The sequence below is a fragment of the Gymnoscopelus braueri genome (assembly GCF_963280865.1).
Source record: "Gymnoscopelus braueri genome assembly, chromosome: 11".
Lineage (NCBI taxonomy): Eukaryota > Metazoa > Chordata > Actinopteri > Myctophiformes > Myctophidae > Gymnoscopelus > Gymnoscopelus braueri.
Genome location: NC_137613.1, coordinates 36,274,466 through 36,291,724, shown reverse-complemented (window position 1 = coordinate 36,291,724; position 17,259 = coordinate 36,274,466). Strand labels below are relative to the sequence as shown.

The 17,259-nt window shown below is 42.3% G+C and overlaps 1 protein-coding gene across 1 annotated transcript; it reads left to right on the top strand.

Annotated features, from left to right (window-relative positions):
• Positions 1-13,733: 13,733 nt before the first annotated feature.
• Positions 13,734-17,083, top strand: LOC308095914 (uncharacterized protein). The gene is made up of 2 exons (XM_080443077.1): positions 13,734-14,120; positions 15,335-17,083. Exon 2 carries the CDS (start codon positions 15,357-15,359, stop codon positions 15,720-15,722), a length of 366 nt encoding a protein of 121 aa, XP_080299203.1. The 5' UTR covers positions 13,734-14,120; positions 15,335-15,356; the 3' UTR covers positions 15,723-17,083.
• The last annotated feature ends 176 nt before the right edge of the window (positions 17,084-17,259 follow it).

Below are 17,259 nucleotides of genomic sequence, written 5' to 3'. Positions count from 1 at the left end.
CCGATAAGTAAAATCTCCCTATTCCCGAAATTGCTTTCTGACAACAATAGTATGTGGCCTTCAGTACAGGTATGTGTATGTGTCACAAATCGGCCCATTTTCTCAGGGGTGAAATCTGCCCGCAGTGCAGAAGGCAAGGAGTCACCTACATCATTCTGTCAGACCGCTCATGCTTTCTTTAGCACTTTAGTGCCATATAGGGGTAGTACTAAAAACGTGCATGAACAGCATTAAATTACGCGGAGGACTGACTGGAGATGTTTATGCTGCTGCTCTTCTGGCTGGTCTAATAACATACCTTACCCTGAGGGTAATAAAACAGCAGAGAAAGGAGAATTGATGATATAATGCTGAGGGGAAAAACGGACCAACAGATTATGCACCTGAGGTGATACCTGCAGTCTGTGATTAGGGAACAGTCAACTAACCCATTCTGTTAACTGCTTCAGGCCTATTTTAACATTTATTCTGTATTTTTCATTTAGTCGTTAATAACATGCCCAAAATAGTGATGCCAGGTTGAAAGTGGTTAACTCAGTGGCTTTTGGCATGACTTCTCCTTTGCCCAAGGCCAATACAGGCTGTCTATACAAAAGTTGAGAGTAGGCTAACTGAAATTGAGTCCTTGTTATTATAGTTAAAGCAGCACTATGTAGTTTGGGGTATCAGTGGCCACTTTGGACACAAATAACATGATGGCAGCCAACGTCTTTGACTTCATTACCCTCTCCGTCCGGCAAGGACGCACTGTGATTGGTCAGTCTTCGCTTTGACTGGCAGTTCTTCCTTGCCAGGATGAAAGTCATTGTCTCCCCTATACATAGTGATACAGTCAAGCCCCCGGGGACCCCCCTGAGTCTATACATTTATGAAAGGATGATTGTTATTGCTTAAACATTTTAAGCAATAATAATAATAAAAGAATATATATTTTTACCAACAGCAGCTGAAGTCCTTGTATTGTCTGTCTGTCCATCAGTCCCTCCTGGTACACACAACACCACTGATCACTTTCTTAACATGCTGAGGAAGGCTTGACGCCGAAACGCTATCAATTAAAAAGTAGTGTTTTTTTAACCGGCAGTCTTGACTTAGGGGGCGAGATGGTCCGGTTGAGGGGGCGTTGCCCCCTCACCCCCCACCCCCCCCGTGAGGCCGGGCCTGCATAGTACTGCTTTAATTTGCTGTGTATTTGTATAGTAGTGTTGAAGTGAGTCATTGCATCAGGAGGATCTACAGGGTGATGTTGCAGTAAAGTGTCTGCGTCGATCTACAGCGGCAAACTCAAAAAACAAGACTTTTTTTTGTTCTGTGACCTGAATAGCTGCTGCAAGCCGAGTTCATCATCACATAGCGAATCCTCGCTCAGCGTCTGGTGCGGCTCCCAAGGCCTCTCCACGCAGCCTGAATACAAGGTAGCCACGTGGTACACAGCCGCGAATTAACCATAATGTTGTGTGTACGTGTGCACGCGGAGGAGATCCGAGGCCAATCAGGGGTAGTGTACGCGACGCGAGCATACTGTACAACCAATGTGGCTCCTGACTGAAATAGCCCCATGGATCTTAATAACGGGGACACAGCTTCCTGGCGCCATGGCAGCTGACATCTATCTGAGTCACCCAGGTTCATGTGAAACAGAAAGCGGAGGAGGAGGGGGAGGGGGGGGCACAAAAGAGGGCACAGAGGGAGGAGCAGACGGGACTTCTTCTGTTGGTGCTTATCTAACACCTAATAAAGCGCTGTTAGTTGTTGGGTGTTAGACCCGTCAGTGTTCATCACACACAGCGGCGGCGATGACAGCAGATCAAGGGGGTGGCATACACTGGAGTAGGGGGAGAGTCTTCCTGAGAAAGGAGGGGAGCAGGAGAAGTTCCAGGAGGCGGAGGAGAGTGTGATTGGAGAGAAAGGAGGAGAACGGTTTAGAATAGTTTGGAGAAAGAGAGAGAGAGAGAGAGAGAGAGAGAGAGAGAGAGAGAGAGAGAGAGGGAGAGAGAGAAATGAGGCTGCTGAATCCCTGAGGTAAATATGGGGCCTGGTCAAGAAAACTACAGCATGTGCCATACTGTACCCATTTACAGCCTTATTTACAGCATGCAGTCTGGCACAATGGATACAGGTTAGTCCGTCATAGAGCCATGGGGCAGTATTGTAGTAGTATTGACTTTGGGACACTGATGACAGTATGACTGATAGTGCTCACGTTGTCGCATAGTTGCCACAACATTGTATTCTACTCCCTTTGCAGTTTGGGGGTAATCCACAAACGTCTTGTTTAACAGCACCATATGTGACCTAAAAAGCAGTCTTATCCACCTGAAAACATTTTCTTATGTTTTTTGGGGACACTGAACCTCAATAGACGTCAGGATTCTGCCTCAAAAGCAGGGCTATCGCCTTTTTTGTAAGACTCGTCATGTAAGAAAGTTACATGATGTAGGAAAGTTGGGACACTAGAGATTTTAAAGTACTTTCCACCAGATGGCACTGGTAGGTTAAACATAATGCTTGACTAATGACTTCCTCCAAGTCTATGAATGGACTATTAAACTTTTGCTCAGAACTTCTCAGATTGGAACCATTCATATTTTAGTCAAAACGGGGCCATTCATATTTTCATGGTATTAAGCAATCAAGGCATTAGAAAAAATGTGGGTCCCAGCAGGCATCTACCTCAACATAGTACAATACATGCACCCCCCCCCCCCACCCCACCCCCTGAGAGATATTTACTACAGTAACAAATGTTTACACCTGTAATGCATCGCATGGAAAGTCCATGGAGACTGCAATGCACTATTCTGACGATTCTGTCACGTCCTCCACAGGGAAATTTGTCACGCGCCTTATCACAACCTGCGGTATGCGGTGACAACGTGCAGAGATTTCACACTTGGGACATAACACGCGCTGTGGGCATAAAGACATAAAGTATATCATGTCATGAGGTTCTGAGTAAAGGGATTTTACACCTTCCCTTTTGAACAGTGTCGTCATGGAGTCTACAGCTCCGAAGACGATTACCGCCTATCATTACTGTACTGTATGCCCCACTCCAGGGGATGTCAAACCAAGAGACTAGGAATTACAATGTTAAAGATTTCATTATTTTCACTGCACAGCTCGTGCCACATTCCCTGCAGTCCAAATTGTCACCCCTTTGCCACCGCAGAGTCAGCACCAGCACTGCCCCATCATTACTGTCATCCAGCACAGCTGACAGTATGGGCTAATGCATTACTGTGCCTTGTCAGTCGTCACATGAATATTGTATGGCCAGTGCCAATTGAACAGTGCCACTGCGCCAGTTTCCAAGGGCAACCACATGTGGATCAATGTGGTGGGGACCCAAACTGATAGTTCATCTAAATTCTTTAGTTAGTTAGTAAATATAAATTTGATTTAATTATTTATATTTACAAAATGACTGTAGATTATTCATTGATTCACCTGCCCTAAGAATGGGCAAGTACAGGTATGTGTGGCGGTATTGTTGTGGGTATGTCTGTACAAGTTTAAATACAGTATGTGAGCATAATATATGGGTGAACGAGCGGGCAGGTATAGTGTGCCTGCTTTACTGTGTCTGTTTTCCCACTCATCCAGTGCACGTGATTTTGGCTGAATGGTGACCCATTGTTGAACCAGTGTGACTGGTGCAGAACGTCAGATTCAGAATGAGAATCAATTCATTTGGTACAGCAGTGAAGAACATGTTTATAAATATATGAAATAAATATACTATATTAAATAGACAATTCAACTCCAAACAACCCTCAGACTCACTCACTGCAGAGTAGGTATAGAACAGTGAGCATAACTACATGAACCCTATCATCAATCTTCTGGGCATGTCATAAAAGAACCTTCATCAAAAAAAGGCAAATGAGATTTGGTGTAGAAGGAAAAAGGAGGGGACCAAGCATAGGACACCTGTACAGTATAGGGACCCCAGTCAATGACGTGCAGTATGGTTTAAGTGGCCGTCGGGTAGAAACCTGTCCATATTTGAACTTTTTATGTTTTTAATTATTGCCCTAAATTAACTTCATCATACAAGAGTGTCGCACAAACGTAGTGAAAATAGCAGATCTACAAGCTCACATCACATCACATTCCTTAATAATAAAGGAAAGGTTTCCACACAACAGCAACCATATGCAATTTAATCAAAACAGTTACACATACAATACCTATTCTAAGTGCAAGCACCATAGTATGCCATGGGCTACTACGGTACGTGATATCATTCCAGCCAACATAGATTATACACACACCTTTACAGCACAAGACATTATTAACAATGAATGCTAAAAGCAAGCAATGCTCCCTTCTTCCTACAGGTTATTGGTATTTCCTCCCCAGAAATAACAAGATGTCTCGATGGTATTCAGAATAATAAGGTTTTAAAGACTTGCTTTTGATCCCTGCTCCTGGCCTGGACCCTGCTTTTTGTGCATGTAATTGTTTTATAAGACGTTCAGAAGCAGTGCTGTCACGCTGCTGTCACAGCATGCCACCGGCCACGTCTGGGTGAACACGGTTTTACATTTTATAAAGGAATCAGCCAACCAATTAGCCTGCGAGCACTCTTTCATATGTAGCTTTTCCTATATTACCAGTTTGAAACCAGTCAATACCAGTGGTTATGTAACAGGGGGAGTACTGAGGCACATTGAATTGGTAGTGTGATTCCCCTTAATGGCATAGCTACTTGACTGGTCTAAGTGCTCAATTGTTGTGCCCGAGTATTGGAGGCTATTAACCCACAAATCCAAAGGCCAGGAGATGGTCACTGACCATGGATACAACATAGATTTTTGCTCCATATGTTTCTTTCATTATGGTCATTTTAACTGACTGATCTCTAAAATCAAGGTGTTTTATTGCCATTGAACAGTGTTTGTGTATGTGTATATATATATACACACGCACGCACATACACGCACGCACACACACACAGACACACACACGCACACATGTGGGCTTCTATGAATGGGAGAAAATACATTTTGAGTGGAATTATATTTGTGATTGTGATTTCCAAGTTCCAAAGTCTATCACGTAACTGCCTTTTTTGCTTATAGTTTCTGTGTATTGTGAAACACCTGATATGCTGTGTATGGTATACTCTAAAGTAGGAAAGTGTTGAGTGAGGTAAGCTGGCATCCTGTAATTATAAAGGAAAAGGACTCCCTCTACTGGTTCACTGCAGATCAGCTGAGAAGGCCACTTTAGACTGTCCAGACTAAAGGTATGTCATCCAATGTCATGCTTCTTCACTTCCCTTTAGGACTGCACCCAACTGTACTGATCTAATGGTAATCTATTATTATTATTATTATTATTATTATTATTATTATTATTATTATTATTATTATTATTATTATTATTATTATTATTATTATTATTATTATTTTAAATAGATAATTAAATAAACTGAGGGATAAACACACATGCTGAGATGCAACAAGTAATATACACATTCATCTGATTACACACATCACATTAATACTATACTTCTAATACAATTATTGCATTTTTATTCTCTATGTCGGGCAGCATGAAATACTGTAATAACTTTGCCTGCCTGCCTCTGTCTGTCTGTCTGTCTGTCTGTCTGTCTGTCTGTCTGTCTGTCTGTCTGTCTGTCTGTCTGTCTGTCTGTCTGTCTGTCTGACTGTTCCTTTGCACGTTCATATGTTTGTCTGTCTATGTACACTACAGTATTAGTATTAGTATTATAGGATTAGCCACAGAATGAGAAAATGGCTCATCTTCTATTGGCTCCCTTTTCATCAGTGGTGGAAAGTACCTAAGTACATTTACTTAAGTACTGTACAATTTTTGAGGTATTTTTACTTTACTGGAGTATTTCCAATTTTCAGTAGCCTACTTTTACTTCTACTCTACTACATCTCAGAGGCAAATATTATGCTTTTACTCCACTACAATTATTTGACAACTTTAGTCACTCAAAATCTACAAAATTTCAAAATCTACTTTGTAGATTTTGAAATTTTACTTGTAAAAGAGTAGAGGAGAGTAATAGTCTCAACAGAGTATTACTACGTTGCAGTATTGATACTTTTACTTAAGTCAAAAATGTTTGTACTTTTTCTTTTTCACCACTGCTTTTCATACACAGGGTTCTGACTATGATGTAACGCTGCTTAATGCTCGTGGTGATGGTTATAGGTGCAGTTTCACCCAAGGTGACTTGCTGCAAGTAAACAGTATGTTTTTCACCAAAGGTGCCTTGCTGCATTCTGTGCTTCCCGGTTGGTCTTGCAAGCACATGGGCAAACCAGCCAAACAATACAGTCCTCAGATCAAACACAGCTGCACAATACCACGCATCGAAACTCAATCCATTCATAAGGGCAGAAATAGGCCTGCTCCACCCAAACTCTGAGAGTCCACTGCCAGTTTGTTTTTACAGGAACGTCAAAATGCTGTAGTGCAATTGGCCCCTGTCCTTTCTCACACTGACCCATATAAACTTGATCAGCAAGCTAAAAGTTATGTGCTTGTCCGTCTATGACTATGGGGCTCTGTGTGTGTGTGTGTGTGTGTGTGTGTGTGTGTGTGTGTGTGTGTGTGTGTGTGTGTGTGTGTGTGTGTGTGTGTGCGTGCGTGCGTGCGTGCGTGCGTGCGTGCGTGCGTGCGTGCGTGCGTGCGTGCGTGTGTGTGTGTGTTCATTCTTCCCACACAGCAAAATCCTACGTGCTAATTTAAACATGACAGCGGAAAAAAAACGGGTTTGTTTATGGACTCTCCAGAGCTGAATTGACACTCAGGATTTTACTGCGCAGATACACACTTCCTTTGAGAATCTTCTGCTAGCTGACTCTACCAGTCCAACTGGCTGCCTCCCTGCTGTCTGTTTCCCATGGCCAGCACTCCTTGGTTGGACCTGTTGTTCAGTACTGTATAAACACACAGAAAGAAAGCCCTTCATGCTCATCAGGTGTATTTAATGTTTATGACGCTGGTGCACATCCATTATCCCACCCCAAAACGCAGGCATGGACGCAGTAACACACACAGGCGTAAGTCTACATGTGCTTTTGTAAAGCATGCACGCCAGTCAACGTTGAGCTGAGTCACTTTAGTGTTACGCTAACGCTGTCTTCCATACAGTAGCTACGCCAAGTATCCCAATGCCATGGCATGTAGCATAACCAATTACGTAGAAACGCCACAATTCTTATTTTTAACCTTTGTTTATTCAGAGTAGAGTGACATGAATGTTCCTTTTCAGAAACACATTGCTTCACACTCGTTATACACATTCACACCGGGATGCTGACCAGTACACCCAGTTTTTTATACTGTTGTCCACTTAGCAACTCCACTGGAGCAGGTGGAGGTTCAGTGTCTTGCTCAAGGGCACTTCGAACTGGGAACCAGCCACCTGCTGCCCCTAAATACAATGTAGTTTTAACAATGAAGACGATACTGGTCTGTAAATTGGAAAAAGGTTTTGGTTACATCTCACATAGTCCAAAATAATGGCATTGAACAGACCAATCAGATCACCTTCAAATCATGATAACTCAGGGCCAGTAGTCAGTATTATGTGCTCCAGAACACTGTAGTTTATCTGGACCTCCTCATCAAACATCTGACATCTATGTAATTACTTTGAATATGTGTGTGTGTGTGTGTGTGTGTGTGTGTGTGTGTGTGTGTGTGTGTGTGTGTGTGTGTGTGTGTGTGTGTGTGTGTGTGTGTGTGTGTGTGTGTGTGTGTGTGTGTGTGTGTGTGTGTGTGTGTGTCTGTGTGTCTATGTGTGTGTGTGTGTGTGTGTGTGTGTGTGCGTGTGCGTGTGCGTGTGCGTGTGCGTGTGCGTGTGCGTGTGCGTGTGCGTGTGCGTGTGCGTGGGTGTGGCTGTGGGTGCGTGAAGATGATAAGATGTTTAGTTTCGACTTTAGCCACGTGTACTGTAACTAAACACACAGCGAAAGGTAAACCAACAACAAAACCAACAGATATGGAAGCAGACAGAGAGCGAAAGAGAAGGAGGGGCATATAACTTGTGCAAGTATGTCTCAGTATCTCTCTACGACTTCCTTTGACTCATTCCCTGCATAGCTCTCTACAGACGAATGCTCAGTGATTTCACATAGTGAGGAAACCCACTGATCAAAACAAGAACACGTTTCTGTCGGAGACTGCTCAGGGGTTTGGAGGGACCCGTAGGACTCTTTGTCTTTCTGCAGGCAGCAGTGGTTCAAATGTCCATCCTGTATACAGAGGTCGCAGGGTCAAAGTTTCTTGCAGCATCAGGACCATAAGGACCATAATGGAAATAAATCTTTGGGCTTTATTGTGTCCTCCTGACTTTTTAGTTGTTGTTGTTGTTGTTGTTGTTGTTGTTGTTGTTGTTGTTGCTGTTGTTTTTAAATATATGTAGCCTACTGTTTATTTTCTCAGCAGTAATGTACGTTTACATAGTCTCTCTGGCCAAAATGGAAATAAAAAGACATTTCACATTTCAAAACATGCATAATTCTAAATACATTTTCAACTACATATTTGGTCAATGATGATTTGAATTAGATTTTGAAACATACATGTGAAATGTTTTGGGCGGGTATGAGCACATCATATAAATGCCTGAAATATAAATGCAATGATATTGCTTATCCTGCTACTTTATCTGAGGATCTTGGTATGTATGTACAGTTAATAATCAACTCTGGGTGAGACTGCCAGATTTGTGGTTAACAAAGAGTAAAAGGTGATTGGGAAAAAAAGGACAGAGAGGAGAGGCACAGGGGGTCATATAATGATACAGACTCATATAAAAGCTAAATATGTTTTATATCATAATGGGACACAATCAAAACACCTGTGTACGTACAGTATCTGTGTTAAATCAGCTTGTCTGTTATCTTAAAATAGCATTTTAAAACAAGTATGGGGTCTAGCATTATTATTTGTTTTTATTTGTTGTTATTTTTGTCATTGTGCTATTTTTAATGGCTTTGCATTATATATTTTTTCTAAAGCATGTTGTAAACTGTTTTTGAACAAATGTTTTAATTAAAAGGTTTACTGTTACACTGAGTGCATTCGTGGGTGGCACAGTCATCTCCTGTGTATCATGCCTTTTTATCTGTCTGTCTGTCTGTCTGTCTGTCTGTCTGTCTGTCTGTCTGTCTGTCTGTCTGTCTGTCTGTCTGTCTGTCTGTCTGTCTGTCTGTCTGTCTGTCTGTCTGTCATAACTTGAGAACAGATGAGCAGATTATCATTAAACTTGTGGATTAATACGTTTTGGATCTAAGAGGTCAAGTTCACATTCAAAGTCAAGGTCACCTTAGAGATGTAGAACAAGAGATGTTTCTGCATTGTTTTTGTTATAATTCATTATATATATAATTCTGATGTTTGCACACATGGAGGGGCCTTGCAGTGAAGAACAGACCATTCAGAGTTTTAACAGCAACGGAAAACCAGGGAGTCCCCAAGGTATGTAGACTGCTTGGTATGACGAAGAAAGGGAGAGAGACTTAGTGAAAGAGAGAGGGAGAGAGAGAGAGTGATAAAATGTATGTGTGTGTGTGTGTGTGTGTGTGTGTGTGTGTGTGTGTGTGTGTGTGTGTGTGTGTGTGTGTGTGTGTGTGTGTGTGTGTGTGTGTGTGTGTGTGTGTGTGTGTGTGTGTGTGTGTGTGTGTGTGTGTGTGTGGGTGGGTGGGTGTCTGTGTGTGTGTGTGTGTGTGTGTGTGTGTGTGTGTGTGTGTGTGTGTGTGTGTGTGTGTGTGTGTGTGTGTGTGTAGAGAGAGAGAGAGAGACTGAGGGAATGAATGCGATGAAGCGTGGCATGCATTCCTGGCGCCACAAGGACTTTCACTCTCACCTCCGAAGAGATAAACCATTCAGGCATTACCTGCATCCCACCTTCTTTCGGTCCTGCTCTCTCTTTCTTCCTCCCTCCCTCTCCGTCTCTCTGTTTCGGAACAGGTCCTTCGTTTTGGCACGTACAAACACAGATACTATTTGTGCAGGACATTCCTGTGGCACGGCAAGAGAGTTCCCTTCTCTGTGCCCTGATGTCATGTCTACGGGATGTGGTGACTTCACAGAATTAATTCATTAACACATCGCTCAGCTTTCACACAAAATGAAAGGCAATAAAACAGACCAAAGAAATACTTGACTTGGAATGATGGATTACTGCACTCCTCATCCTGATATATATTATTAATCTTAATCCTGTCGATAACGTCAGTCACTGAAACGGTCATAATAAACACGTTATTAGTCATTTGCTCGCTCACACACACTCACTCACTTCCTCCCTCGCTTAAATTCAAACACTCATCATAGATACTATACCTTGAATAAATACTTGAATAAATGCTTCAACAGATCAGCTGCACTGGTAATTATGTCCATGGTTTTTGATTTGAAGGTCATGCATTTGTAGGGGCCTAGAAGGCCGCTACAGACGTGTGTGTGTGTGTGTGTGTGTGTGTGTGTGTGTGTGTGTGTGTGTGTGTGTGTGTGTGTGCGTGCGTGCGTGCGTGCGTGTGTGTGTGTGTGTGTGTGTGTGTGTGTGTGTGTGTGTGTGTGTGTGTGTGTGTGTGTGTGTGTGTGTGTGTGTGTGTGCACGTGCGAGTGAGTGCGTGTGCGCGTGTGCGTGCGCGCGTACGTGCGCGCGTACGTACGTGCGTGCGTGCGTGCTTGCGTGTGTGCGTGCGCGCGTGCGTGTTTGTGTGTGTGTGTGTGCGTGCACACGCGTGCGCGTGCCTGTGTACAGTAGACCTACTATATGACACCCTGGCCTATACTCTTCTCTCTCCTGGATCCCAAGCTGTGGAATGACCTCACCCAATCAGGACTGCAGGGGTTAGCATACTCTCCTCCACTGCAGTCTCAAAACTCACCTCTTCAAACTCTATACCTCACCCTGTAGCACTCCTCATTAATAGGCCTTTTTCCCAGGGTCCTTGATGTTAGGTTGCTGTGATTACCCATATCGTGGGTAACTGTGGTTAGTTACCCATATTGCCAGCACGTTGGAGGCAAGTCTGACTTCACGGACCCGAGACCTCCATTTTTGGAGGTTCGTGACATGAAATTCCATATGGGCATGGCTGACATCATGTCATCATAGTGATGAGGAGAGCATCAGAACTGCAGAAGAGGGCAGTATTGAGCAGATACCAGGCTAGCATTCACCTGCAAATAAGCATTAGAGCAGAGCAGTATGTTGTTACTTCGCATTGTTGTGTTATTTATTGTTGGCTTGTTCACAAATGCTTGTGTTTTGGTATCCTAGGTTTGCAGCACTTAATTGATTTATTTTTACTCTGTAAGGTTTCATGCCATTTTTTTATTTTGCACTTTGTAAGTTGCTCTGGATAAGAGCATCTGCTTAATACCTGAATTGTAAATTGTAGGCGGTGGCAGGTGCCAGGCCTTTATCAATCCTATAATCCAAAGTTATCTATAAGCCACAGATAAGTGAAATGCTGTGTGTACAATACAATCCAGAATGTTTCTTTAAATAGCTAAATAAACAAACAGTAATGATTTTACTGTGCGTGTGTTATGTGCATGTAGATAGGTGTGTGTGTGTGTGTGTGTGTGTGTGTGTGTGTGTGTGTGTGTGTGTGTGTGTGTGTGTGTGTGTGTGTGTGTGTGTGTGTGTGTGTGTGTGTGTGTGTGCGCGCGCGCGCGCGTGCGTGCGTGTGTGTGTGAGAGAGAAAGAGAGAGAGAGAGAGAGAGAGAGAGAGAGAGAGAGAGCATGGAGAACAGAGAGAGAGAGAGAGAGAGCATGGAGAACAGAGAGAGAGAGAGACAGATGGCAGATCAGATACTAATGACAGCATGGTTCATAGACCTTAACATGTACACTATGTGGGTAATTGAAGGTATCCGGAACCAAGACATCTTCCTACAAATACTACAGCAGCTGAAACTGGCGTCAGGCCAGGCAGCTTCCCCCAGTTATGAGCTTGCGTCAGCTACAATTGCACACCAGAGCAGTGCCGTAATAGCATTTTTTCAGGACTCACGAATTACCCCTCTCCTCCCTTATAAATGTGTGTCTTCAATTATTCAGATACATGGCATTGCAAAAACCTGTTGCAGAGTTAACTGCAGGTTGTAGTGGAAAGTAACTAAGTACATTTGTATTGTACTTACGTAAAATGTTGAGGTATTTTTACTTTACTGGAGTATTTCCAATTTTCTATATTTTTACTTATACTCCACTACTTCTCAGAGGCAGATATTGTACTTTTACTCCACAATTATTTGAAAACTTTAGTTAGGCTACTAGTTACTTTGTAGATTTTGATTATAATTACGAAACCACTTCAGACCTATACTTTGGCAATTTGAAAATATACGATCTACAAGCTCACAACCTGTCCTTTGGGATGCCTTGTGAGCTTGTAGGTCTGCTAAAATGAATAAAGGATCTTTATTCATTTTATAGTACATTTGAAAACTTGTGAAATGGGACAATCTGCTCAATGAGTAACTTTACTTTTGGTATATCAATTTCGATCATGCCAACAATACTTTTGTACTTTTACTCAAGTCAATTTTGAATATCGGACTTGTAGGCTACTTGTAACAGAGAATTTCTACAATAGGGTATTGCTACTTTAGTTAACTTTTGACTTTTACTTAAGTAAAACATGTGAGTAGGCTACTTTTTCCATCACTGGTTCAGCATAACCTGTTTCAGTCGCACACACGGTCCAGAAAGCTTATTATAGTAGTCATTATACTGTCATTATAACCTGCAAAGAAACATTCCAAAGTTCTCTTATGTTGCATGCTAACGTCCCATGTCAGGTAAGCTATTCAACTTGTTATAATAATGGGAACATAATTTGGCACGGTTTGGTTGGGTTGGGTTGGGTTGTGTTGATACAATGGGCTCTTTTCGAACAACTGTCGCTCAAAAGGTGCGTGCTCCTATGGGCTATGTTGCTAGGCAACCAACAAGCCCAACCCACCTTTTGTAGTGGATTCACCTAAGCGACGCTCAAGCCTTGAAAATAGCAGACCTGCAAGCTCACAAAGCATACTATCCGCGACGCGTTGTGAGCTTGTAGGTCTGCTAATAATTCACACCGTCGTGCGGTGAAGTATGAATTGGGCTTTCACGTGAGCAGTGGCGTAAAGTAACTAAGTACATTTACTCAAATACTGTACTTAAATACAATTTTGACTTTACTGGAGTATTTACAATTTTCAATAATTTTACCCCACTGGGCCACTAGATCTCAGAGGCAAATATAGTACTTTAACTTTTTCTACAATTATTTGAAAACTTTAGTTACTAGTTTGTAGACTTTATTATTATTATTATTATATTATAACTTTATTATTACAAAACATACATTAACCACTTAGCCAATCTACAAGCTTGTGAGCTTGTAGATCTGCTATTTTCAAAAGATATTTTATACATTTTATACAAAACTTGTGAAATGGGACATTCTGCATAAGGAGTAGCCTACTTTCTACTTTTGGTACTTGAGTGTTTCTACATTGCAGTATTGATACTTTTACTTAAGTAAAAAAAAAGTAATACTTTTCTTGTAGTAGGTCTGCTAATACACCGTCTTGCGGCGAAGTATGAATGGGGCTTTTCACGTGAGACAACTCGCAGGGATTCCATCCAATCAGCGGCGCCGACAGGTGCTTCTCAGGAGAGTTTCGGAGGCGGAAACCTGCAGGTCGAGTAGAGAGAGAGAGAGACGAGTAGACGCTCCTTTATAAATATGTCACTTCATTTCACTCCTTCTCTAAGAATTGCTCAAGCTAGGGTGAAGAAGATGATCTGTCAATGAGCAAAGCGGAGAGATCAAGTCGATCACTGGATCTGGGGAGATGCAAGGCGACAAGTCAATGCGTAAAATGGATAGTTTTCGTACTTTATAAAAAAAAAAAAAAAAGGACCTGCCAACCTGCTGCTGTCACAGTTGTTCCAAGCTCTCCCTCCCGACACTGACGAGGAAACAGAACGGGCCCGTGGACTTGTCTCTCGCCAGGACAGTTTAGCATACATGTAAAAGTTAGTTTGGGACCTTTTGAAGTTTTAATTTTTTTATTTAGTTTGCTCCATTCTTGCTGTGCCAATAACTCAGGTGAGTGATCCGAGGATGAGTTGGGTGCGTTTGCGCATTGCTCAACCGTGAATCACTGCTTAGGTTTTGCACCACTCATTGAACCTGTTTTACAGAGAAGTTAAACATAGTTGCACTGTTGTTGGTTATTCCCTTGGATTAGAAGGAAGCACGTTGCCTTATCAGTGGACTGTAGTTATCCAAATAGTGACTCTGGTTGAATAGGTCAAAACAAGACATTTATACTAGGGGAAATCAACCATTGAGGGTGAAACACAAGGAGGCTGTGATGACAATGATGCTACAGTAGGCTACTACTGGTTAAACAATGATTAATACACATGTTTAAAAATGTCGTTTCTGGACAGTACATTCTGCTTAAAGAGCTAAAGTTTTAGGTCAATATATAGCCTACTCCCTACTGACCTAAAAAATAAAACACTACATTCATTTATCAGGTAGATATTGTTAATTCTCTTTTACAATATAATCAGCATTGTTTTCTTCTATGCACCTGTTACTCATTCTCAGTTGTGCAGAAGAAGCCCCAGATAAAAAATATTAATGGTAATAAAGATATTTTAAGGAATATTGTATTGTGATTTATGCTTTAACAGACTAGAGGGGATGAGATACAGGAAACAAATGAAACATGATGCAATAAAAAAATCAGTTGGCCAGATCAGATTAGAATCTACAATTTGGGCCTGTGGCACACATGGCCCTGCCCACTGAACAAGACTTTGATTGAAGAGACTGCACGTCACGATGATGAGGAACACTGATCCCAATAAGTAAGCCTTGCCGGGCCATGAGGCCCATAGGGCAGGAGCCTATCTCCTGTTTCTGCAGTGTGAGGCAGCTTGATGTACAAGTACACACCCTGGACATGACAGTATATCGCAGGGACTTACCCCCAATCCAAACCTTGATGGTGAGTGCCAAGCAGGGAGGTATTGGGTCCCATTCGTATAGTCTTTGGTATGACCCGGCCGGGGGATCTAAACTGATCCCAATACTGTTGTTAAAAAGACATCTCCATCGTCCATGTTTGTTGAGAGCAGGCTGCCATGGTTACCCAATGTTTCCGGTCAGGCCAGTCTGACGTCATATTGATTACTCTAGCATCGAGGCAGCTCAACTTTAAAAAAAAAAGTTTTAAATTGTTTTTACAACTGTGGAAGAGAACTTCCTTGAGCAATAGATGAATTAACAATGTGCTTCGTGGTGTTTAGGTTGCAGTGCCATCAGTGAAAAATGGCAGAGAGGGCCCCATGGTGGAGGGCCTTCCTGGTGAAGAGGAAGACTGGAGGATCCAAGGATACAGCGGCCCCTGCTCTGGACCCTGATTTCAACCCATTCGAGACGCGGTCGGAGAAGCCCAAAGACCCCACCGCAGCCACCAAGACCCCCGAGGTTGACAAGTCTGCCCCTCAGGCCCAGCCGGAACAGTCCCAGACTAATACGGGCACCAGCCTGCTCAACGATGAGACCTTTGATGACTCGCAGATGGAGTCAGTCTTCAACGAGCAGACATGCCGCAGGAACATGAGGGTATCCCGGTCAGGCCGCTTCAAGGAGAAGCGGAGAGTGCGCTCCAGCCTTCCCGCCGAGGAGCAGTAGACAGACAAGCTGCCGTCTGGGAAAGAGGACCGGCGGTGACAGGGATGAAGAAGAGGCAGCCGAAGGGAATGAAGGACTTCGTTTATATTGAAGAAGGGGTAGAATGCATGAAAACGTGCTTCATACACCTCATGTTGAAGCGTGTGACGATTGGGACGGTTATAATGAAGATGATAAACACTGCTTTGACTTTATAGCCCAATATGGTCAGAACTAGAACATCCACGAAGCTGATGTTTTAAGAAACCATTTGGACACTGTTTATGCAACTGTTTTGCATATTGACTTGGTTTGATGAGGCCACAGTAACAAATGTACAGTGACTTGATGATGAACTAGAATTGAACTACAATTGTGCCTTATGTTTTGAGAATGGTTAATGAACCATTCGCGTAAAATATGCCATAATACAAAGTGGGCGGGGAGGGGGGGGGGTGCAAAGTTGCGGCAAGCACTTCAGAGATAAACATGTAGTTTACGTGCCATCGGGCCACTGTTTTGGTCATGGACAGTGTTGTGATTGGCCGACTGAGTCACCCATCCATGAGAGAAGGAATATGAGTTAATTGCACACAATCCTTAGTATTTAAAAATGGGCCCAAATATAACCACATGTGTCCAGAGTTAAATTAACACTGAGTTATCTATTGTAGGATGTCATTCTTTATCAATGCACAAGACAAAGTTTTATGTACGTACTGTATTTCCAGGAACTAATTGTCCTTAGTATGTTTACGTTATTGCTATATTTAATAATGACATTTTATCTTTTTTTAATCGATCATTGAACCAAATTTATGTTTGTTGATTCTACAGGGTTAGAAGGATGCTTACAGGTGATTTACTTACATGCAGTAGTAAAACTCTGTCAGTGGCAAAAAGCAGCTTCTTGTTACATACTTGTACTAAGGATGGGAAGGATTTAATTGCTAAATTGCTAAATGCTTGTGTAAATGCCTAATGTCCACTAGCAATGCCATAAATGAAGGATGAAATTCTAACAGCATATTCCGTTACCTCCACAAGAAAACTACTGCGACTCAAAATGGATTTGAATATTGTTCTCTTAACCACTTGAACCCTAGCGAGGGGGGTCAAAAATAGACCCCTGGGGGAGCCCAGTTATTTCACTGTTTGTGCCTGTATGAGTGAGTGACAAATAACCCTGTCTTGATTCTTGAAGTACTGTATATAGTGTAGGGTTTAAGTGGTTTAAAAAGGACAGAGAAATATGACCAAGTACCTAAAGATGAGGCTACAGTTACATGGATCGTTTGCATTATAGTTAAATGTATTTTGTGTGGTCTAATTTAATGAAGGCAGAATGCAATGAATAAATAAACATTTTTAATTCATTTTTATGCACGTGGTGCTGCGTGCATGTGTTTGTATGAGAGTTATACATTCTTACACCAGGAAATATAGGTTCTACGCCAATGCAGTAACTGGCTATCCTGAACCCTGCCTGGGCTCAGTCTGAACACATACTGTAGTGTAAGCCTACAGTGTCATCATTGTCATATTGTCTGAGAATGGT

What these genes read in the sequence shown, in the direction of transcription:
- LOC308095914 (XM_080443077.1), top strand. Translation starts at nt 15,357, where the DNA reads ATGGCAGAGAGGGCCCCATGGTGGAGGGCCTTCCTGGTGAAGAGGAAG.